This window comes from Arvicanthis niloticus, chromosome 26 (assembly GCF_011762505.2).
Source record: "Arvicanthis niloticus isolate mArvNil1 chromosome 26, mArvNil1.pat.X, whole genome shotgun sequence".
Classification (NCBI taxonomy): domain Eukaryota; kingdom Metazoa; phylum Chordata; class Mammalia; order Rodentia; family Muridae; genus Arvicanthis; species Arvicanthis niloticus.
The window spans coordinates 30,876,428-30,901,586 of record NC_133434.1 but is presented as its reverse complement, the minus strand read 5'-3'; the positions used below and the strand labels follow the sequence as shown (position 1 = coordinate 30,901,586).

The window sequence follows — 25,159 nt, the reverse complement described above, 5'->3', positions numbered from 1 at the left end:
TTGTTATGTCTATAAATACAATGGCACATTATTGCATTTAAAAATTACTTGTTTCTGTTTCATGTGTATGGGCATTTGGCCTGTATGTACGCCTGTGAACCACCTGCACACAGCACCTACATAGGCCAGAAGAGGGCATCTGGCCTCCTGGAGCCTGAGTTATAGATAGATGGTTGTGATTTGCCATGTGGATGCTGAACTTGGCTCTTCTGAAAGATCAGCCAGTGCTCCTAACCAATACGGCATCTCTCCAGCCCCTAAGCATTTAAAAAAAAATACATGAATGAGACTCTACACTGTCTTTCATTCGAACATCACTTCAAAGTTCTCGATTAGATACAGAGGTGCTCCATGATTTTCAGGGCCAAGGAACAATAGTTAGCAAAAACATCTAGCCAACCATCTTACCGTTCAGTCAGACTGCATTTCATCTTTTTCAGTTTGCAACACTGGCTGCAATGAACACTCTTGTGTGCTCAGATGATTATTTTTTCCTTTCCTTATTTTGAGGATGTGTGTGTGTGTGTATTTGCGTGTGCATGCAGGTATACGCATGCGTGCCTGTGTATGTGTGTGTACACATATGCATGAACATGTTGTCTGGAGGCTAGAGGCTAACCTTTCGTGTCATTCCTCAGGACCTATCCACCTTTTCCCTCTCTTCGATTGTGTATATGTCTGAATATACGAGTATATGTATAGTCATTTATATATATTTAAATATATACATATACTCGTATATTCATTCATTAAATATATACATATACTCTCTTCATTCTGTGTATATGCCTGAATATACGAGTATATGTATTCAGGAGCTGGAGGTCAGCAGAGAGTATCTTAGATCCACGATGTAGCTGTGAACTTAACCTAGGACCTCTGCAGGCGCAATGCGTGTTCCTAACTGCTGAGTTATCTCTATACTCCCCCTCCTCCAAATATTGTTTTCTGACACAGAGTCTTTCACTGGGATCTGGGGCTTGCTGATTAGGCTGGGCAGGCTGGTGAGTGAGCCCCAGGAATCTTCCTGTGTCGGCCTCCTCAGTGGAGGAGTGTATACCACACACCTGGCTTGTATGTGGGGGCTGGGGATGACACTCAGGTCCTCATGCTTTGTAATAAGCCCTTTACTGACTGACAGCCCTCAACTGGCTCCTTCTCTAGTCAGAGTTTGCCACTGACACACTTCATGAGGATTATCAGCGTTACCCCACGTTTCCCCTATATTGTATTTTACAACATTTAAAATGTTTGCAATGCGCTAGGCAAAAATCTATAGCAAACCATCACAATCGACACCATCCCGGTCACTAGCGGGACTAGCTACTTTTTTATGTGTTTGTTTACATGATTGACACTTTCCCCGTGGAATGAGTTGTTTCCATCATTTGCATCATTTATAATCTGTTCTCTTTTTTTCCCCCCTTGGGGTATTGCAAGAACTGGTTTTAAATATTAGAGATATTAACCATTAGTTATCCTTTTGTTTACTTTGCATTCTTAAGTAGTTTCCAGTCTATTATTTATCTTTAACAGAGTCTTTTGACATAGAGAAACCTCCAGTTAACACAATAATTTTATTTGGGCTGGAGAGACGGTTCAGTAGTTAAGAGGATTGACCACTCTTTAAGAGGTCCCAAGTTCCATTCCCAGCACCCACACAGTAGCTCACAACCACCTGTAACTCCAGTTCCAGAGGATCTGTTGCCTTCTTCTGACTTTCTTGGGTACCCGGCACACATGTGGTACACATACTAACAGGCGTGGAACACTCATATACACAAGATAAATAAAGTCTAAAACTATTTTATTACATTCATTTATTTGTATATGTGCATGTGCATTGGGAATCGGTTCTTCCTTTCCACCATGTGGGTTCTGGGGATTGAACTCAGATTCCATCATGGCTCTAACAATTTACGTTTCTGTGTAGGACACCTAGAGGACCCCCTTTTCTCCAGATAGTATTCATACTTACTTTTAATTTTTTGATAGTGAACCTTCTAACAGGTGTGAGGTGGTTGCTCATTGTATTTTTTGATTGCATTTCCCTAAGGATTTATAATGCTAGGTCACTTGGAAGTAGGCTCAGATATTTTGGTCATCCTGATAAGCCCTTAGAAACAGTGATCATAGGAGTATTCACAGAACTTTGTTTATTGCCTTGCTTGTTCTTTGACTATTTGTGTTTATTGTCTTGCTTGTTCCTTGGCTATTTGCATCTATTATATTGCTAGTTCCTCAACCTATAACTGACCTTAATACATGCATGTAATTAAAATGGTATAAAAGCAGATTGGGAAAAAATTAAAAACAAAAAACCCCCATTAAACTCTTACATGAATATATCTATAGCTATACACAGGCATATGATTTACTATTTTATAAGCATATATATGTATATTTACTAAAATGTCCTATTTGGTTTAAAAGAAATTAAACAAACAAATGTGTAAAAGCCCCCCCCCCCCCAAAAAAAAAAACCTCAACAAAACAAAAAACCAAAAGCCAGCATGGGACATTTCAGATCCAAACCAATACACCTAGGGATAACCCAGCTGATGTCAAGAGCCTGGCTGGACCGCTCTTCTCTCTCCCTCACTGTGCTTGGGTTTCATAATCTCTTTCACACAGCTTTAGCACTGTCCTTCACAGTTAATCTGTGTTCCACATGTTTGACAGCAGCTAACACTTACAGAACACCCTGTGCCCATTCACACTTAACAGTATTTACATGGTTTGTTTTCCCGACTCTTTCGCTACGTCACCTTTGGAACTCTGTTGACCCTTCACGATCCAGTTCAGAGGCCAACTCTTGGACCCCTGGCAGAGGCTTGGTGGGGAACGGCTGTGCCCATGAGCCTGTGTTCTTGTCACTGTCCTGAGGTGAATGCCATGTTTTAGTAGCATTGCTGTGCTCTGCCTCGATCAGCTCCTTTCTAGCCGTGGATTCCACGCATGTCCCTCAGTGTTCATGCTGCTGTCCCTGATCTGCCCTTTCCACTGTCACCTCATGCTCACAGCACAGCTCTCCTGTGTCATTTATTGCTTCCTGGTTTGTTTCTTTTTCTCAGCTCTTTAGTGTAATTTTTAAGAGTATCTTCTCTGTTACATCTTCCAACATGTTTCCCAGTCCTGGTTAATGACTTGCATCACGTGACCTTAACAGTATCTATCTGATTGGTCCCCTTTTGTTCTCCCACTCTGCCTCCAGTCATGGATGGGAAGCCTCCCCTTTCTCCCCATTTTCTCTCCTAGAGCTGTGCATTTCACTGGCTCCCTTTAAAGCCCTGTGACTCCCCCATGGCCAAGCACTCTCGTGCTACATAACGTAACTGGCATTTTGAGGCTTAGGGTGGACTTACTCGCATCTGGAAGCAGTTTCAGACTTTAGATCACACTGGCTCTCTTTTCTCTTTCCTACAGATGGTCTTTGCTTACTACAAAGTCCTATGGCAGGGCTGGCAGAAGTGCAAGTTTTCATTCCCTGGGACATGGCATTCTTTGTTACATTGCATTGCCACTCTTTGTCCTCAAGTTACTTTGGTGTCATCTCATTTCTCCTTTTATGTGCACGTATAAGGCTTGTATCTTGTGTGCCCATTGCATGTAGAGGCCAAAGGTTGATCTCAATAATGATTGGTTTTCACTTTATTTTTGTGCCAGGGTTTCACACTGAACACAGAGCTCATCCATTCATCTAGGATGGTGCGCCAATGAGTATTAGGGGTTCCCCTGTCTCTGCCTCACCCCTAGGGGTGAGGTTACAGAGGTGCAGTGCTGCCCCAGGGGTGGGGTTACAGAGAGGCACTGCCCCAGGGGTGGGGTTATAGAGAGGCACTGCCCCAGGGGTGGGGTTACAAAGGAGCACTGCCCCAGGGGTGGGGTTACAAAGGAGCACTGCCCCAGGGGTGGGGTTACAGAGGAGCACTGCTGCCCTAGGCTTCAGGTGAAGGCTGGAATTCTGAGCTTAGGTTCTCATGCTTACACAGCAGGCATTTTACCAACTTCCTTTCTTGATGTTCTCTAATGAATGTAGAGGGAAATTGGGAGACTGGTACCCAGTTGCCATCCTCACTCTCAGCTACTTATTAAGTCCTTACTTTTCTACTTTTAGATGAAAGTAATTTCCATAACCAGAGCTTTGAAATGGACTGAGAATTTTACATGCCACTAATGAAACTAGCTGACAATTGTTAAGGCTTTACAATGTTCCAGGCATGCCCTAGATGCTTCAACTGTATTTTCTCATGTGATGATCACAGCTATTTTTATCAGGACGATGCCTCTGGTATTTATATCTTACAGGGAAACAATTTCCCTAGCATGTGTACACTCTCACATATAATTTCAGTCTCTGGGTCAGCATCGTTCACTGTTCTGTACAGATGAGGAAGGGTTCAATGAGGAGGCCACAGTTTGATTCTGGCTTCAGGTTATGCTCCCTGGTGCAAGGAGAGGAAAGTTGCATCTGCCTGGATGGATGCAGGAGCTTGTGATGATGAACATGGTGGGAGACAGGGCACCTTCTTACTGCCTCTGCTATCTTCACCACCTCCCTTCATCTAGTGTCCAAGGCAACAGTAGGGATGGCAGCAGTTGGGCCAATCTAGAGCCTTCCTTCCCCCTGTGTGGTGGTCAGGGCAGAGGATGCCTCGAACTCATACTGTGGCTGTTTGCCTTCTTTGGGACAAGGGGCATTTTGTGGTCAGGCAGGCAAGCCTCTCTCTTGGACTGAGGGTGGACCCTGAGGTTGAGTGAGGAGGAGCTACAGTTTGCCAAGATCCTTACCGAGCTTGACCAACACCCATGGGACCTATGTCTCACCCACGGGACCAAGCCTGAACTGAAAGAGCCTCTAATCATCTCATTCCCCCTTCACAGAAATAGATTTCAGAGACCACGCAGAAGAGCACCATGCACCCAGGAAGATGGATACCATAGATGGATACTGCCATCAAAGGCCCCAAGTTTGCCAACACAAGTGTCACATAGAAACAAAGATGATATTACAAAGAAAGATTTGCAGGTTGCGGGGAATTAAAAAGACCTAATTAAAGATGGGCAGAAATAAATAAAGCATAAAGAAATGGGAGGACGTGGCTCCTAGCACACAGGTGCTGTGGAATACACAAGCTTTGTTGTTTGTGGTCCTGTGGGGTCTATACTGGTGGTGACAGTGCCATGACAAGGCAGTGGACTGCTAGAGAACTGTCTCAGCTCCTGAAAAAGCTATATGCAGTCACAACAGTGTCCTTGGCATTTGCGTTTGAGATACAATAATCTCCAGATATTTCCCTTTTAATGTTTTTTTTTCTAAAAAAATGGGACTACATGTTTTTCACTGTTAGAAATTGAAATAATTACTCATAGTTTTATTTCTTATAACCTCGTGTGAATCCACGATTATTTCAATAAAACTTTCAATTAAACAGTCGAGAGAAGGGGAAAAAGAAGTTGCTGGGCAACCTGATGAACAAATCGCAGCAAATGTTTTGTTCTTGGAAAGCTTAATGAACCACTGCAAGGAGAAAATATGACCCAAAACCATGAGGGAACATGCCAGGTCTTCATTAAGAGTTGGCAGAGGCTGCAGGTCTTAGAGACAACTGATGAAAAGTTAGACAGATCCAAACCTACATTTTAGGGTAAAACAGATTAGAAAGAAAAAGGCTGAGAGGGTAGAAGCCCAGACATCCAGAGTGAGAACTGATCATGACATCACACAGACACACACTCAGTGGTTGGTGGCTCTTCCCAGTGGGGCATCTGGTTGTGAGTGCTCACACCCAGGGTTGAGCCTCATCTAGAGGGGAGTCCCCATGATCACACTCACATGGAGACCCATTCAGACACTGGCTTCTCCCATTATTTCTGTCTCCAGTTCAGGGTTTCACATGTATGAGTATTTTCCCTTCATGTATGTATACATACTATGTATTTTCAGTGCCCTGGGAGGTCAGAAGTGGGCACCAGATCTCCTAGAACTGGAGCTAAAGATGGCTGTGATCCACTGTGAGGGGCCTGGGACAAAAACCCTAATCCTTTACAGGGCAGCAAGTGTTCTTGGCTACTGAGTCATATCTTCAGCTGCTCAGGATTAAAAAATGTAACAGGTAGTTTTTAAAAAGTGTATGTGTGTTCATGTGTGTATGTGGTTGTGAGCACCTGTGTGCACATGAAGGCCAGAAGAAAGTATCAATCATATCTATCAACACTTGAGTTACAGACATTTGAGTGATGCCACCCGGCTTGTTATGTGGGTCTGGGATCTGAATTCCAGTCCTCAGTACAATAGGCACTGGTCACCCCTGAGCCATCTCTCTAGACTTCTACTGTAGCGCTTTGCTGCCAGGGGGAATCTATGGAAATATTTTCTGAGATTTGGCCCTCTTTATACCACCTAGAAGTGTGGGGAGCGGAACTCAAGATGGCGCCTGGCTGGGTGCCAGATGCCCCTGGCGTGTTGGCTCACCATTTCAGGAAGCCTGGGTGGCACGTAGGCTAGGCTTTACTGCACATGCATTTTGCTTGTCATCGTTACATAAGATCGGGCCATGTGACGTATGTGCTCAGCACCAATCGAGAATGACCACGTGGCAGGTTCTGATTGGAGAGGACACAGGGATTTAAGGGCTGGGCTAGGGGACTTTTGCGGTACTTCAAGGTTCCTGAATAAACCGTGTTGGGAAGAAGATCCCGTGTCCGTTGTCTTCTGTCTGCTGGTCGGTTCAGGAGGCGACATAGAAGTGGTTCCTGAGAAATCTCCTCTCATCAGTAGCACCGAGCAGTGGCACCCACTAGCGAGTATTCCTGATTTTCTTACCACATACACCAGATTTCCCTCTCTTCATCTATACCATGAAATTAATAGTGAGTTAGTATCAGAGCTTATCTAGTCTCCAAATTTGATCTGAAACACACAGAATCACAGCAGGAAATCTGAGATGTTCACTTATTTCAGAAGAAACCATGACCTTATGTGCATTGTTGGTTTAGGAATGTCTCCTTAAGTGATTGTTCCTTCTACAATTGCAAGTTTTATGGAATGACAACTCCAGGATGGTGACATATAAACAGAGTTTAGCTACATAGAAGGTAATTTTAGGCACTGCATGTCCAACTGCTTTTACTGGAACATGAGAACAGGTATAGAACAAGGGTTTTCCTGCCAAGACTATAGACAGCAATGTAGCCAGCAAACATCTACAGCATATCCGTGTCACCCCGCCTCTCATATCTCTCCTGCTGCTTCCCTAAAAATGTCTTCGGATATCAGAGCTATTCTTACACTCAGATATCTCCTGGTTACCTCCTCTCCTCTCATAGCACAGAGAAGAGATGGAAGGTTGACCAGTTGGAGCATTAGATTTTGATGGCTGCACTGAGTTCATCATGTCTGAGTCTTAACCTTCAGCTCCCTGTATACTGCAGAGCAGAATCTCAAAACCTAGTGAATAAAAAGAGATTTGTAGGGAATGTTGTCCTGCCATAAAACACAGTCTTTGTCTAGGAAATCACCCTGTCTTTCAACAAGAGAAGTGTCGAGTGGGATAAAGCATTTTGAAGAACGGTGTAAAATGTGTCATCTCTGCAGTCTTAGGGATGACAATAGCAATTCAGCTGAGAATAACAGGCACACTGAAATTGGACTTATGATCATTTTTATGTGCACATCCAGTGTGGTTCATCTAGCAGTTTGTGCCTGGGTATCTGGAACACCCATTTGCATACATTAATGACATGGTATTCTGTTACTCTTAAAGTAATCATTTGGGAGAGTGGTCCAGGCCACTTGCATCAAGAACATGTGTGTGTGTGTGTGTGTGTTTACTCTCAGTAAACATCCCAGCTGGAAATTTGCCCCACCCATCCCACCCTACCCTATTGAACTGTTGTTCTATGATTAGAGGCTTCACGTGGACTTATGCTTTCAGGCTTTCCTGACTTATGTGGTTTTTTTTTTTTTTTTTTTTTTTTTTTTTTTTTTTTTTTTTTTTTTTTTTGTCCTGTGGATAGATTTTGCAAAAGCTTTATGTGTTCACTGTGTCTAGTCACCAGGTGCTTACCTGAGCCTACTAGCAAGCACGTTATTAGGAATCCTCAGAAGGAGTCTTTCTAGGGTTGGGTTGGAAAGAGACTGTCAATCTTCCACTGTCTAAAAACAAACTCTTCTCTGAGAAGCGGAGAAGAGGCACATCTCACCTCATCATCAGTAAAAGCAGCTCTGTGCTGAGAATCAACTGCGCACGAGAACAGCACAATCTCACAGACCTTAAACTGTCCATAACCCCTCTGGGTATGTGAAGGAGAAGAACTTTGTAGTGTTCAAAGAACAATGCCTAAGAGCCACAGGTACTAAGTAGAAGCTACAGAGTTTGAAGCTTGACACCAGGTCTCTGTGTCTTTGAAGCTCAGAGCTGCCTAGCACCTTAAGGTGTTAGCTAGTAGCCTCCCTACCAGAATGGCAACACCAGATCTGAAATCCAGATAGAGAAAACTTGTCTATTTGACACTCAGTCAGGAGGAGGGAAACTGAGGAGTTAGGTGGGTGGTTGTGGGGGAGAGTTTCAGGATGCTCGCCTGCCAGGTGAAGATGGACAGAAGACGAGGGGCAAGAAGATGCCTTTGCTGTCTGGAGGGACTAGCATACGCTTTTGGGACAACTGTCAGAATTGGGAGTGAAGTGTCAGCATGAACAATACAACATGAAATAAAACAGGAAGAGTGGAGGAAACCTGGCAGGGTGATCACTCCAAGATGCTAACATTCCAGTCCCCAAAGCAGCCTTTAAAAAAATTATAGGCAGTCACAAAAAGAAAAAAAAATTTAAACAGGTAGTTTAACAGAAGACTGCTATTTTTAATTATGAAGGTTTTAATTTCCCTTTTCTCCTCACTTCATTATTTCTGCTAATAAGCTTGTCATTTGGGCTGGGACTGATTATAAGGGTCTGGGGAAAAGGTTTTATTATCTGGAATGACAGTTTTACACGTTAACATTTTACCTTCCAGTTTTATGAATCAAATGTAACGTAGAGTCTCTTTAAAAATTAGGATGCAGTTCAGAACATTACCTCAGGATGACTTCATCCAAGCATGCGAATACACCCATCCTTAGGGTGAAGTCTGGGTCCCTGTGGTGACTAATTCTATACAAAGTCTTAAAGGCAGAAAGGAACTGGTGAGAACTAGCAGTAAGTTAAGGGAAGCATTCTGGGTAGGGTTTCAGACAGAAGACTGAATTATAAAGGTCTCCTACCAGCCAGTAAGTTAGAATAATGTGCTAAAATCTTTACTGTATACAGAACATTCAGTCGGGAACTGTGGGGAAAAATCAGATGTGTGCTCACAAGACCTGTTTAAAAGGCAATATAGAACCAGTTACAATGTAGAATACGTACGAACCTGTGTGAACAGAACAAATGTAACTAAAACAGAAGCCTTGACTGTGTCTTAGCACAGACTGGACTCATAGCAGATTCAGTAAATACTCTGAATGAAAGACAAAGAGAATCGATGAGAGAACCAGTAGATAACACACACACTATAGTCATCATTTGTGGTTTGCAAATATTTGCGCTAAAATATGTTTGGGCTCTACAGATGAATTTCTGGGATGCTAGCTTTTAAGATTAATTTGTGAGATTAGTCATTTATTTAGTGTGTGTGTGTGTGTGTAAAATGAATGTATAATGAATGTATATGTGCATGTGCATATGTGTGCATGTACATGTGTGTGCACATATATGTGCATATATATGTGTGTAATGAATTTATATGTGCATGTATGTGTGTGTAATGAATGTATATGTGCATGTGCATATGTGTGCATGTACATGTGTGTGCACACATATATATGCACGTATGTGTGTTTACACCAGAAGTTGATGTCAGGTGTCTATCTATTTTTGATACAGGGCTTCTCACTGAACCTGCAGCCTGCTGATGAGCAAGCTTCTGGGATCCTCCTGTCTCTGCCTCCCCAGAATTTTTTTTTTCCATATGGGGGCTGGAGATCTGTGCTGAGGCCTCATGCTTTTATTTGACAATAAAGTCATAAAAATATATACATTTCCACCGATTTGGAATGGTACTTCCGAGAGTATGATCCTTGAAACCTCAGGGTCCATGGACTTACATCTGTTTTATTATAACACGTAGGTATGATTTTTCCATTTCTCTCTCATTCTCTCAAGAATGTAGAGCTGGGATTACAAGGATGCAATCAGCCAAGACAAAAGCCTCAAGAGAAAAACACACAATAGTACCTAGGACCTGGTGTTCAAAAATGTGTTAGTGTGTGTGCATATATGTATATGATGGGTGTATATGTATGTGTGTGATGTGTATGATGTGTATTATATGTATATATGTGTGATGTAAATGATCTGTATGATGTATGTATGTGACATGTATGATCTTGTGTGTGATGGGTATGACATATGTTTTATGTGTGATGTGTATATGTGTGATGTGAATGATGTATGTAATGTGTATGTATGTGTGTGATATATATGATATGTATGTATGTGGTATATGTAATGTGTGTGTGATGCATATGATGCATGTATGATGTGTATGATGTGTGTGATGTATATGGCATGTATGTGGTGCATATGATGCATGTATGATGTGTGTGATATATATTATATGTATGGATATGTGTGAGATATATGATGTGTTTGTATATGTATGAGTTATATGATATGTATGTGTGTGATGTGTATTATGTGTGTGCTAATTATATTTTTGTTGCCGTGATGAAAGATTATGACCAAAGCATCTTAAGGAAGAAAGAATAAATTTTGGCTTATGGTACTAGAGGGATAAGTGTCTATCATGGAGAAGATATGGCATGGAGAAGATATGGCATGGAGAAGACATGGTGGCTGAAACAGGGAGCTGGTCAGCGACGTTTTTAATTTTCACATAGAAATCAGAGAGAGAGAGAGCAAGAGTGAGAGTGAGGGAGAGAGACTGAGACAGAGAGAGAGAGAGAGAGAGAGAGAGAGAGAGAGAGAGAGAACAGGAAGTAGGGTGAGGCTATAACTCCTGAAAGCCCACACCCAGCAAGGCTGCATCTCCTAAGGGCTCCATAACCTTCCCACAGTTATACAGTGAAACTCTGTCTCAAAAAACAAGTTACCAAATGCACAGGAGATGATGGAAAAAACATGAGAGACTAAGAGCTACTGAGAAGTTCGAGAAGTTATCCAAGTAATTTATTGTGTTTTTTTTTTTTTTAATGTATGAGTGCTTGCTGCATGTATCTAAGGGTTCCAGGTGTGCAGTACCCATGGAGGACAGAGAGGGACATCTGGTCCCCTGGACTGGAGTTACAGACAGTTATGAGTTGCCATGTGGGTGCAGGGAATTGAACCTGAGTCGTTTGGAAGAGCAACTACTGAGCCATCTCTCCAATCCCTCTAAAGTAATTTGTTAATAAAGGGTTCTAGAACAGCTGAAGAGAAAGCCCAGTCAGTCAAGTGCTTGCTGCGTAAACCTGAGGACCTGAGTTTGATCCTGAGCACCCACAAGAGAAAGAGGCAGAGTCGCGAGCATCTGTAATGGTGGCCTGAGGGACAGTTAGTGTAGACGAACGAGGAGCTCCAGATTCAGTGAGAGACACTATCTCAAACCTGATCAAGTATCTAGAGAATAAAGAAAATACCTGCTACAGACCTATGGCAGCCCATCCCTTAGATATACAAACATGACACAGACATGGCGCACACCAACACCAACCGTCGTTGGGTTGGCTGCAGATGGATAGTTAAAGTGCATGCTACACAGTCATGAAGACTGGAATTCTGACACCTAGAGCCTGGGTAAGCCAGCTGATTAGATCAGCTTCCTTTTCCTATGACCAAATTTCCATCCTAATAATAAAACATTATCTTCACGGTTAACATTGGTCTGGAACTCTTGGACCAGTTCTAGAAACAGCCAGCATGGGATTCCTTTCAGACTTACTAAAAAATAGAGGAATTCAATTTCAAGCATGTATTTAGGATAGGGTGGGGCCATGCTGCCTGCTGCTAGGACCACGCTTTTCCCAGGGTGAAGGTCTCACTCAATACCCATGGACACTGGCCCAGAGCACACCGCTAAGCAATGAGAAATGGGGTGAGGTTGCAATGTGCTGCTTCAAAGACAAGGAAGGAACTCAGCCGCTCCCAAACACAACTCCAATCTCCCCTGGTGTAATATCCACCCTCTGTCTACCTTCCCTTCTTTCTTTTGCTCCTTCTCAAGATGTCAAGTGCAGCTCAGCCTGTCACTACCCTGCGGTAGTTACTTTGTGCCATGCTGTGTTACTTTCTTCTTTAGTATGATACCTAACCTACATTCACAAATTAAAATCTTAAGCCTACAAACAGTACTTACTGAAGGGTAAATTAATTACTTGGATTCACTAAGCCCATGCAGACATCTGTACCTTTGTCTGCTAGTCAGACATCTCCTTCCCCAGACTCTTGTTATGGACCTGGTTTCTCTGCAGTAATAATGGACTGTTGTCCTTTCCTTCTGTCATTGGCTAACACTGACCTCAGAGTTGGGCATGATCCTGTCACACCCAGCTCTAGTCACCAGTGGCTTGACACGGAGCAAAGACTTGGCCCCCACGATGTGATCTAGAACGAAGGTCTTCTGTAGTCTGGAGCCTGGTTGTTTCCTACAGTTGCTGTCTCGGAGGTTATTGTTATGCCCATTTGGCGAGAACCATGCCTGTAGCACACTCAGTGTAGAACAGCCCAGTGCTGCTGCTTCAGGCAGAAATGCTCTCTCCCTTGTTTCCACCAAAGCCCCCTTGTCCTGTAAGGTGGGCTGGGAACTACAACCTGGCCACACAAGGCAGCAGTGGCTTTCTCATAGATGGAGTTTTCCAAGCGCCCACCAATGCCTGCGCATGCGCATCTTGTCTCCCATGCAAGCTCTAACCAGGTTTGACCCTGCTTAACTTCCTAAATCAGAGAAGATCAGGGTGGTATGGCTGTGAACTATTCTCCTATATCCGCTTTTTCACTACGAGGTAGAGCGACTGCAGCAGAGACTCCCCATCCTGAAAAGATTCAGATATCTACTTTGGCATTCCAAAACCGAACCAAACCAAACCAAACCGAAACAAACCGAACTGAACCGAATCAAACCAAACCAAGCCAAACCAAGCCAAGCCAAGCCAAGCCAAGCCAAGCCAAGCCAAGCCAAGCCAAGCCAAGCCAAGCCAAGCCAAGCCAAGCCAAGCCAAGCCAAGCCAAGCCAAACCAAACCAAGCCAAGCCAAACCAAGCCGAACCAAACCAAGCCAAGCCAAACCAAACCAAACCAAACCAAACCAAACCAAACCAAACCAAACCAAACCAAACCAAACCAAGCTTAACAACAACAACAATAACAACAACAACAACAACAACCAAGGGAGGATGCCAACCCTTTCTCAAAGACTTATGGTGCCACCTCAGAGTGTCTCATTGAGTACAAAGGATAAAGAAATGACTTTTCAGCCATTAAAGGAGTCCCAAGAAGACTGTAAATGCATTGCAAGGCAGGACCTTGTATTGCCTTCCTTGTTGTAATAGGCTATACTTGGCAAGTACTTTCTTCAGGTTAATGTTTGTTTTGCATAGGTATCAAATCAGATAAGCAGCAATGTTTTACTTAAAGAGAAGCAGTTTCTGATTCAGGTGGCCTGAGCACTAGATACAAGGACGGGGACATAAAGTCTAGATGATGAGGCACATTTTTTCCCCCACACTTAACAAATGCAGGAGTGACTCGGGTCATAAAGGAAGCTGATGGGGTAGGGCTAGGACATTATGAGGCTGTAGGGATTCTCATGGGTTAAGAGTTTGTACTGCCCTTGCAGAGGACCTGTGTTTGGTTCCCAGCACTCACGCTGGGGGGGCTGACAACCACCTGCAACTCTAGCTCTAGGGGCTCTGACGCCCTCTTCAGGCCTATTCAGGTACTGCACTCACATGCGTGCCTCCTCACATACACATAATTAAAAACCAGAATAAAATCCTTCTAAAATGAAAGAAAATAATCATCAGAGTCAATTAGAGACCTAGAAGAGCAGAATCCACGAGTACTCAGCTGAAGGAGGAAGGGTTAAGTACACTGACCTCTGGAAAGGCAAGACCTGGAGAAGAGGGGTGGAATCTAAGGGCAGACCTCCTATTTCTGAAGCTCTGACTCTCAGAGAAGGTGAGGGAGGGCCAGCTGAGAGCAGTGATCTTGGACAGGTAGCCAGCTGCCTGCAGCTGGAGTAAGACAGTGTCAGAGTTGTCTTCCTTAGGTGTCACTTCTCTTTCATGAAGTCAACCATGTTTAATGCATGCTGCTTCATGTCAGCTATCTCAGTGATTAACATACCGCAGGAGGGCAGAGAGTGATTCAGATGGAAGGTGAGGTGTATTTGCAAGTCAGTTATGGGTGGATTTTAGAATTAATGTTACCTACCCTGTGCTGACTCAGGGATATGGATTCTGATCTACTCTACATCCAGGTAGAAGGAGCCTAGAGTGTGATTGGCAGCCCTGAAAGACATTGTCTAAAGGAATGAGGGTGGGAGTGGAGGTGGGGGGGGGGGATAATGTTCTTCCTACAAGAATGAAGGTGTCAAATCACTTCTATAAGAAACGCAAGACCAGGCTGGTTGTAGTGGTACATGCCTTTAATCCCAACACTGAGGAGGCAGAGGTGGGTGGATCTTTGTGAATTGAAGACCAGCTGTGTCTGCATAATTAGTTCTAGGCAAGCAAGGGCTACACAGAGAGACCCTGTCTCAAAAACAAAACCCAAAACCATCCCAGCAAACAGAAACCCGAGTTCCAGTTCAGGGTTTGCTTTCTCAATCCAAGGAGAATGTCCCCAGTAGGTATCAAAAAGCATAAGTTGACATTTTGCACATTTCTGAGACAGACAATACAATTAAAGGCAAAGCCACGTCATAATTTAACTCTTCCCCATAGGACAAACAAGCAAACATTTCCAGGGTAGATGTGCAAACGCCTAAGGATGGGGGCCGAGGTTCATTTTGTTCCAGCATATCCAAAAGCTTGTCAAGGCAGAGGGACTATGAAAGAAAAAAGCAAGCAGATGTAGGGACATACAGGTTCTCCTAAATCAAAGAGAGGGGCACTGTCAGGCTCCAGGTGGGAGTCTGTAATGCAAAATTAGGTCCAGGAGCACTGAAACAAAGGACAGCCTCTTTCCAAGCCACAGCCGGAGGGCATGCTCCCTTTGGCATGGGATATTTGTTTTGCAAAGATTTAGGTTTTGTATAGCAATCAAGCAGGCTTGTGCTGGAGAGGAGACAAGAAGTAAGTCTGTATTAAGATAAACAACCCCTAAAACCTTCATGATCACTTTGTCCATCTACCAGATAGAAGAAGAATATCCAGCTAAGAGTCAGAGCATCACTGTGAGATGCTTGTGGTTTGACCATCTCCTGGGGTTGTCACAAACTGTCACAGGTAACTAGGAGGGCCACCAAGTCCATTCAGCATCTGGCTCTAATGCCTGAGAGGAGAGCGCTGGGGAATGTCATCACACCTGCTTAAACACTCTCTCAAGGGCACTGCTCCTGGGGCTGGGGGCAGAGAGCTGTCAGCAAAGTGGTTCCTGTATAAGTATGAAGATGGAAGTTTGATCCCCAATAGCCATGTAAAAAGCTGAGCATTATGGTCTGTGTAATCCCCAGTACTTGGGACAAGGAGTCAGGAAGATCCCCTCGGACATATCAGCCAATCAGCCTAGTGTAATTGGCCAGGCCCGGGTCCCTGTAAGAGGAATATCCAGATCAGATTAGTCTGTAGGCACGTCTGTGGAGGAGTGCCTTGAATGGTAATTGATAAGGGAGGACTCAGCCCACTGTGGGCGGCACCATTCCCTGGGCAGATGGCACTTGTTGGTATAAGAGAGCTCGCTGAGCAAGCCAGCAAGCAGGGCTCTTTCATGGTTTCTGCTTCAGGTTCTTGCTTAAGTTCCTACTCGACTCTCTTCAACAATTAAATTATAATCTGAAAACTAAAGTAAGCCCTTTCTTCCCATAAGCCTTGGTCAGAGTGTTCTATCACAGCAACAGAAAGGAAATAAGCCAACACCAGAAGTGAGCACTGAGGATTAGATGAAGGAGATGCTGGAGGTAAGATTGCAACAGTCCAATGGACAATATGACTTCCATATCATGAGTGAGGTGCGAGATGGTGGGCTAAGGAAGTCTGGACAGAGGCCCTTGAATGCCCCGCATGTCTTTCCTCCATCCCTGGGAAGCCAGTGCCACCTGTATTTCTGAAGTCCCGCAGTCTATTATGTGGACATGAGGGAAGGAATGTCTAAGGCTGCGCTGTTTGTCATCAAGTAGTGCACGGCCTCGCAGAGAGACAACAGTAAAACACCACATGTGTCAGTGTGGGGAAATGATCAAAGTCCTGTAAAAACCCAATGTTTTTCTTTTTCTTCTGCCACAGAGTAAGAAAGGAAGGCCTCCAAGTGCCAGAAGGGTAGGCTCTGAAAAGATTTGGAAGTTGAGAGTTCTGTGGCGGGACCTTTCAGGGGTTGAGAGATAGTTACCAGAGCCTCTGCAGACCAGCTCACTGAAACCCTGTAGTAAGCTAAAAGAGGGGGCTTGGTTTGGAAGCTAAGAATTCACAATGAACCACTGGAAAATAATCATGATGGAACCTTATGTATTTTTTAAAATAAATTTTATGTGTATGGCTATTTTAACCTGCATATATCTTTGTGCACCAAGTATTTGCAGTGCCCAAGGAGGCCCGGAGAAGGTACTAGATTCCTGGCACTGGAGTTACAGATGGTTGAGAGCCACCATGCAGGTGCTAGGAACTGAGCCTGGCTCCTCAGGAAGAGCATTTTATGGTCTTAACCACTGAGCCATCTCTCTTCGCCGTTCACACTCTTGTCATGGAAGGTTCCTCTGTTTTCTTCTAGTTGTTTTATAGTTTCACACACTTTATTTACTTAAATTTATCACTACTGTATGCACATGGTGTGTGTGTGTGTTGTGAGTGTGCATGTATCATGCACCAAAGTGCATGTGTGGAGGTCAGAGGACAACTTGTGTGGAGTCAATTATTTTCTTCCACCTGTGTTCCATTTTCAGAACCCACATGGCATGCATACATATAAGCAGGCAAAATACCTATACACATAAAGACAAACAAAATCTCAAAAAACTAAAGAATCCAGCAAAACAGAGAGCTGAAACAAATGTATGAAGCAAACAGATTACACACACACACACACACACACACACACACACACACACACACACACCACACTTGCATATCTAGTCAGCGACCCAGAAGAAAGAAAGGTGTCAGATACCAGATCAACAAAAACTATAAAATACTTAAAGACACACCTGATAAAGTTGACAGAGTTAACACAAAGAAACCTTATTAAAGCTCATGATTTAAATGTTTCCAACTCTAAAGGAATTGTGAAAACGCCCCGTTTCTACCTCAAATTAACTTACCATCCAGTGACTGCAACCCCAGTTAAGATCCCAATGGGTTTTTAAAATAGATTTTGAAAATCTGACTTTAAAGTACATTTAGAAGAACAAATGCATAAAAACACATAAGAAGATTTAAGGCAAAACCAAAATGACCAGGTGAGGCATTAAGAGAGGAAAAGACTATGGCACCAAAGGAAAAAGGACCAGCCTTATCAATGGATGCCCCTAAGGGCCTGCAAGCATATCTATGCAAGTTTGCATGTAATCTGAGATATAGATGATATTTCAATTTAGTGGGGGGAAATTTGATAAATGGTTTGGAGCAAGCTATTTTATCTGGTAAAAGAAAGTTAAATCCCACTTCACACCACACCCAAAGATCGGTTCCAGAGGCAATAAATATTTAAATCTAAACCTGGAGCCAGAGGAGTATGACTTACTGAGGGTTACTTTTATAATGCTGGCAGTGAGCAGGCCTTCCTAAGTGACACAAACACTGACAAGCTTTCAGGAAAGTGATCTAACAGACCTGACTAAATAAAGCTAAAAAAAAAAAAAAAAAAAAGTGTACTACGTAGGACTAAATACAAAACACGGAGCAGAAACGCACGATAAGGTCTGAGATTTTCAACAAAGACAGACAGAAAATACACATTACTCAGAACTACGGGGGGAAAAACCAAACAAACAACAAGAGAGCCCCAATTTAAAAACTGTAAAAATTAAAAGTCAGCAATTTAAAAACTGGCAAATTTATAAAAATATGAAAACTAACTTTTAAAGGATCCAGTGGTTGAAAAGTGCAAATAAAAGTACACAGTATTAGAGCTGTTAAGTTACAAGCACAGTGTCTATATCCTCCTAGGCAGTGAGTCCAATGTAAGACTGACCCAATGAGGGAATTCCATCCTTCTTGCGTTCTATGGTCTGTATGGCACCACAGTTTTCTAATGTCAACAAAAACAATCCTTGGGACTAATTGTCATTTAAGCATAAGACATCACATGCTTTTCTTTTTTGTAAGGATTGACCTTTGAACTATTTTTAATTATGTCCATGTGGGGGGTGCATACATGTGTGTGTAGGCACAGGTACCCCTGGAGCTGGAGTTACAGGAAGTTATGAGTCACGGCAGTTGGGAACTGAACTCAGGTTCTCTATAAGAGCGGTGGGTACTCTTAACTGCTGAACCATCTCTGCAGTCCAAGATGTTACATTGTTTTAAATATTCTAAGCCTTCCCATATAGAAAGTTGCTCACCTAGTGAAGTCTGCAAATTACAGATGTTCCATGCCGGTTCTTAAGATGCTAGGTACGGGCCGTTATTATTTAGAAATGTATTTATTTTTATCTTATATGTATAAGCTTTTGCCTACATGTATAAAAGTGCCCTGAGCACATATAGACCCATAGTGGCCAGAAGAGGGCGCCAGATCTCCTGGAATTGGAATCAGGGACAGCTTGAGCTACCTTGGTGTTGCTACCATTGGATGCTGGGAACTGGACGCAGGTCCTCTGTAAGAGCAGCCGCTTTTAACCAAGGAGGCTTCTCTCTAGCCCCAGGTACTATTATTTTAAACTTTCATGAAAACATTTCAAGGGAACTGTATCACTGATTTGTTTTTAAAATCTTAGCGATCTTCAAGGACCCCTTCCAAGCCTACAGTCCACTGACGCTGTGCTTGTTGGCAGGTTGACCACGTCCTGAGCAATCAGTCTCTGCCTGCCATGCTTTTATGTCTGATATCTGAACTGTTGCATAATGACATTAGTAAACTGAACTGATTCAACCGTGCCAAGCTTTGATATTTCAGCTGAAATAATTTTACAACATCTTATTAAGGGAGAAGTAAGTAATACAAATGCCAGCCATTTTAATAACATTAGATCCGTTGTTTCTCCCTCAAATAGCAAGGCTGAGGATGAGGCACACACAAAAGGAGAATTCATAGCTCAGCAACAGACAGCAGTTCTAACGTCTTTCCAATGAAAACCTAGCTCTGACTAACATGCCAAGCTTTGAAGGACACAAACAATTGTTACTAACTGACTTTAATAAACACTCTTGGCACGTTCTCAGTTTTATAACCTGAAATAAGAGTGCATGGCATTTCTCATGATATGTGTGCACCAGAAGCACCCCAGTTTCTTCAGGGTTGCTCACTGGAGGTGACCTGCTCCCTCAGCCCCACGGAGTCAGTCCTCCCATGAGCTATGAAAAGGCAGGGGCCAGCAGGCTCAGAGGCAGCAGGCCAGGCCTTGTTGGCAAAACTCAGAGTTAGGTTTAATGCAGTGATATTACTAATATATCAGCTAACGCCTGTTGATAAACATGCCTCTTTCTTCTATTTACTTCTTCTTTTAAAAAAATTTTAAATTTTCAGAGCTGGAAATGATGTTACAGGCTTTAAATCCCAGCACGGGGAGAGGATTCCAAGTCTGAGGTCAATGTGGGTTCTATAATGCTATTTTATCTCAAAACTTTTGCTGTTCAGTTCTCAAACTCTAGTTTTGAAATTACACCCCTAGTTAATAACTCTAAACTCCTTTTGAAAATGGAATTTTAAAAAGTTAATTATGGTCTGGAGAGATGACTCAGTGGTTAAAAGCACTGGCTGTTTGGTTTTTTTTTTTCCAGAGGACTTGGGTGTGATTCACAGCACCCACACAGTGGCTCACAACTGTTCAGAAGATTTGATGTCCTCTTCCAGCCTCCTTGGGCACCAGGCATCACCAGGTAGGCAGGTGGTGCACAGATTATACATGTGGGTAAAACACACACAACAGTGCATGTCTGGAGGTCAGAGGGCAACTCGAGGGAGTGGATTCTCTCTCTCCATCCTGTGGATCTTAGAGGGTCCACTTCGTGTCATCAGGCAAGAGCTTTTATCTGAGTCATCTTGTTGGCCCACCAAATCTTCTTGAGACAAGTGCAGTAGGTGACTCGTGGCCCTTTGAAAAGTCTTTGGCTGTCTGACAATGGTTAATGAGGATACCAGCCTTGGAGTTTAGAACCCACGGTTGAGCCTGTGTGCTAATGTTTGGTTACAGAACCCAGGCAATCTCACACCAACTGCTTTGAAAAGAGACTCTGTAGAGCAGGAGTTGACCAGTTGAGGTGAGTTAGATAAAGAAAGCCTGGTATAAAAACAGACCACCTTACCCACTGTACTGCAAAAAGGGGGAGATTTATGGTATGCAAACTGTATCCCGAGTTTTAAAAGGAGACAGGAAGTTGAGAACACTCCAGGTGACATAAAGCTGTGGCTGGAAGCTCCTCACTCCTGGAGTCTCCTCCTTCACAGCCTGCTTCTGCTTCCCTCTCCTGTGACACAGCGTCATGTAACACTTATAAATGAGACCTTTCTCATGAGCATATTGGTTTCTGGGCACAGTGACTTCCTTAGTCACTCTCGAGTTGACTTCTCTCCCTTTGCTCTCTCTTCATCCCTCTTATGGGAAGTGGAGAACTTTATTCTGTAATTTGTACACATGTACACACGTACACACACACACACACACACGCATACACACACGCACATATATGCATGAGTACATATATGTAAATATCTGTATGCATGTTCACATGTATGGGTTGTGTGCATATAGACAATAGAGTTTGACACTGGCCATCTCTCTCCGTCAGTCTTCACGTCTTATTTACTGAGGCAGGGTCTCTTGTTGAACTTGGAACCTGGAGCACACTGAGTGGCTAGTCTAGCCAGCTTGCCTCCAGGGCTCATGTCTCTGCCTCTTGAATGAATGCTGGGACTCAGGGTTGGATTACAGAGCTGGGACAACATGCCTACTTGGCATGAACTCCAGCCCCCATACTTGCTTTATCCACTGAGCCATCTCCATCTCCCAGCTGTATTCCATTTTAAGTTTTATACCCTGACAACTCTGAGACAAAAGGAAGAAAGAAGAAACTTGTGAATTACCAATAAGTGAGTGCCAGAGGCTTCCTAAGTATATCTGTTGAGTCTTACGACAAAGTCCCATTCTCTAGATGGAAAGAGCAAGGCTCTGGGCTGTTTCTATTCCGATACCATGTGAATGTCCACTCAGAATATCCATTGTATGTCCAAAGAGCCTGAAACTGATTACAAAATGGGGCCACTGATAGCCAGGGAACATTTACTAAAAACAAAATAAAGCTAATAAAAGCTGGCATTGTTTGCCAGCGTGTTTAAACACAATCACACTTCAAATAACCCCCAGGAACATTTTCCATTGTGAGAGGCAGGATGTGTGCTGAGATGTGATCTTGTAAAAGCATTGGAGAAAGGCGGAAACACAGAGATGATTATTGGAGATTTAAAATAACACAAACTGCTTACAGGGGGAAACTAGGCTTCCTGCCACTTTGGTGGCTCCTAGATGTGCCGGAGAAAATGTAACAGTTTTCTGCTTTAATTGGGTCTGTCTCAGAGACACAGCTGCCTTCCTTTCTCCTCTAGACAGTCAGGCCAAGTGAAGTTGGTTCAGGCTGCGTTTGAGTGGGCAGGGCAGGGATAGTTACAAAGTGACTGCTGGAGAGATGGCTCAGTCAGCAAAGTGCCTGCCGTGCAAACATTAGGAGGACCTGAGTTTGAGTCTTAGAACCCCAAAATAAAAGCAGGTGCAATAGCTCATGCTTGGAGCCCCAGTGCCAAGGACACAGAGACAGGCAGATCCCTGAGGCTTATGAACAAATCAGTGTAGCTTTAGACACCAAGCTCCAGGCTAGGGAGAACAAAAGCAAGGTGGCTGCCATCTAAGAAATGATACCTAAGGTTAGCCTCTGGCCTTCACAGGTACGTGTAACCATGTACACACACACACACAGAGACACACACAGACATAGACACAAACACACACACCACACTACAAAATTAATGGTATTTCAAAAACCTCTGGTGTACACTGACTGCCACATGAATCCAATGGGTATTATCTCATGCTAAACTTCCATGCCTAGAGCTACAGTCCCTTGGTTTGATACCCAGCCCTGCTGCTTCCTTGCTGTGTGACCTTGACAAGTTCTATGATCTCTGTATGTCTCTGTTTTATCTGTAAAATGAGGCTGGGAATAGCTTGTAAGCTGTAGGCTGTTTAGAGTGCTTTTATACAGGAAAAGCCATAAATATATTGCCTGGTGCATTATTTGTTCTAAACAAGTTCCTCTTCAACAAATAATGAAAAACGGAATGTCTATTTCTGCTCATTAAATGTCTTGAAGAAATGATACCTTAAGCCAGGCTTGGTGACTTCTGACTGGGATTCCAGCATGTAGAAGGAAAGCCAGTCTGAATTATAGTATGACTTCCAGGCCAGCCTGGAATACAGATCAAGACCTGTCTCAAAAAGCAGAAATGGCACCCCTATAATATCTGCTTAACTGACGTACACGTGCTGATCTGAAGTAGAAACTGGTAAGTGCTCACTTCTGTGACTTCTGCACAGTGGAAGGGATTCAGATGACCTAGCTGTCTGTCCAGAAAGCCCCGGAAGGCTCTGGCCTGCAGGGAACTGGGTATTGCTGAGGTGACTTCTGAGGGCTCTGCTGCCGCTCAGAAGACACACAAGGGCCTGAGGCCCCAGGCAGATGAAGCAGAGAGAAGGCCTCCAGGGAGTGAAAGTCTGAGAGGAACCATCAGCTGCCCCTGTCCCCCAACTCCCAAGAGAACAAAGACGAACAGATCTCCCTGCTTGACAAAGAGCCCCTCCCAGCTCAGAAGAGTGTCTTGTCCATTTCATGACCACATCTTTCTTGAGAAGAGTAAAGCCAGATTTAAATACATAGATGTCAACCACTTAGTTCTTGGATGGATACCCCCACCCCACACCCATTCCAGAGGGCAGGTCAAGAAGACCCTAATGGCACTTCCCGAATGTCCTGGAATGCCTGGCCACCATTGTGTTCACCCCAGTATCCTGCAGCAAATCCATCAACTGCAGCAACGGTCTCTTGTGCCTGTGTGGAGAAGATAGGTGAACTCACCTAAATAGTTGTTGCTCTTGTGCATCTCTGTAATGTTAATTTTTGTGGCTCCTTGGGGAATCTCTACAACTCGGTGGTAGCCCAGGCTGGTGAGGGCATGCTTAAACACACCCGACACCACCTGGCAGCCCGTGTTATCACCTCCACACACCCCGCACTTGTCCACGACTTTGTCAGATCCCAGGAAGTCGTCACATCCAATGCTCTGCAAAAAAAGATAGAGAAGGTTTTGTAGCGTGGATCAGGAGCTTCCGGAACGGAAGGAAGGAGTGAGAAGGGTCGGCAGAAGATCTACAGCCGCTAACTGACCTTCTTCCCTTGCTCCCGGGATTGAGGGAATGACTCAGAATGGCAAAGCCTTTGTTGTACAAGCACGGGGCTTTGAGTTTGAAGCCCAGCACCCATGTAAAAAATCCAAGCACAGCAGTAAGTGCTTTGAGTCTCAACATGGGAAGGCTCCTAGGGTCTCCCAGTTTAGCCAACCACTGACAAACAGTTCTGTAAGAGACACAAAGAGTAACATGGAAAGGAATAGAAGAAAATAACCCACATCAACCAACTGCTGGTTGCCACATGCACACATAAGTTGTATGCCCATATACCCACATGCATATATATATATATATATATATATATATATATATATATGTATATATGTGTGTATATATATGTATATACATATGTGTGTATATATATATGTATATATATACATATATATATATGTATATATATATATTTATATATATATAAAGTTCATACATGCCTTTATTGAACAGATATGCACATAGCCTCTACTCTGGGCAAGAACTTTCTGTTCCAGCTACTCATGAAATGTATTCTCAGGGGTAGGTTAGGGGCCCCACACAATAAACGAGACAGATCAATTCAATAGTTCATTCGGTCGAGGTAATTGATTAGGAGAAAATGAATAGGAAGGAAGCAGGGTTTGACATTTATATAATTGGGGCAGTGGAGATGTTTTTATACCCCTGGCTCCCACCCTGGACTATGGAGGGTCAAGGATGCCCCATTCTGGGAATTTCCTAAATCTCTTTGGAACCACCGTAAATACCTCACTTAAAACTGAGGTTTGCCTCCAAGTCTGTTCTACATTGCAGATCCTACCACCATGTGACAAAGTCATCCCCCAAAATGCTGTTTCCTGGCCCAGTTTCATGGGAGATAAGAGCTCGGGCTTTGAGTCTCCACTGGTAACTGTGGTTCTGGAGACTGGAACACTTGCACATTTGTTTCTTGGCGGCCCTTCCTCAAGCCCAATGCCTAAAGCATCACTAGGCTGCATGGCAGGCGGGCTTCCAGTAACAGGCTTTATTATACGGTCAATCTCGTTTTTGGAAACTCTGGTCTAACTTGAATCTCATGGCCCCAATTTCATTATTCAATTTTTTTCTGCTTTATTTTCCACCAACCATTTATGTTTCTATTAGACGATTTTATTTTGCATTAAAAATAAAGCTTTGGAACAAAACAGAATAATCTTGATTGAAATCTTTCTCCCGCTGCCCAAGCTGGCTCCACGGGGCTCCATGATCCTGCTTCCTGAATCCAAAACTGGAACTCATGGTCTGACAGAGAATTCTGTCACGTTTCCATGGGCAGATGGAAGCAAGCAGAACGTAGTTTGGATGATGAAATATTGGGATTACAGGATTATTCACTGGGGTCTGGG

The 25,159-nt window shown here is 43.5% G+C and overlaps 1 protein-coding gene across 5 annotated transcripts in view; it reads right to left on the bottom strand.

Moving 5' to 3' along the window:
- The window catches only part of Thsd4 (thrombospondin type 1 domain containing 4), a 562,869-nt gene that overhangs the window by 58,025 nt on the left and 479,685 nt on the right, over window positions 1-25,159 (bottom strand). For all 5 annotated transcript variants that reach the window (XM_076925454.1, XM_076925453.1, XM_076925455.1 and 2 more), the window contains one exon: window positions 23,470-23,674. In XM_076925454.1, coding sequence (XP_076781569.1) covers window positions 23,470-23,674 — 205 coding nt within the window. The remainder of the gene's footprint in view (window positions 1-23,469; window positions 23,675-25,159) is intronic.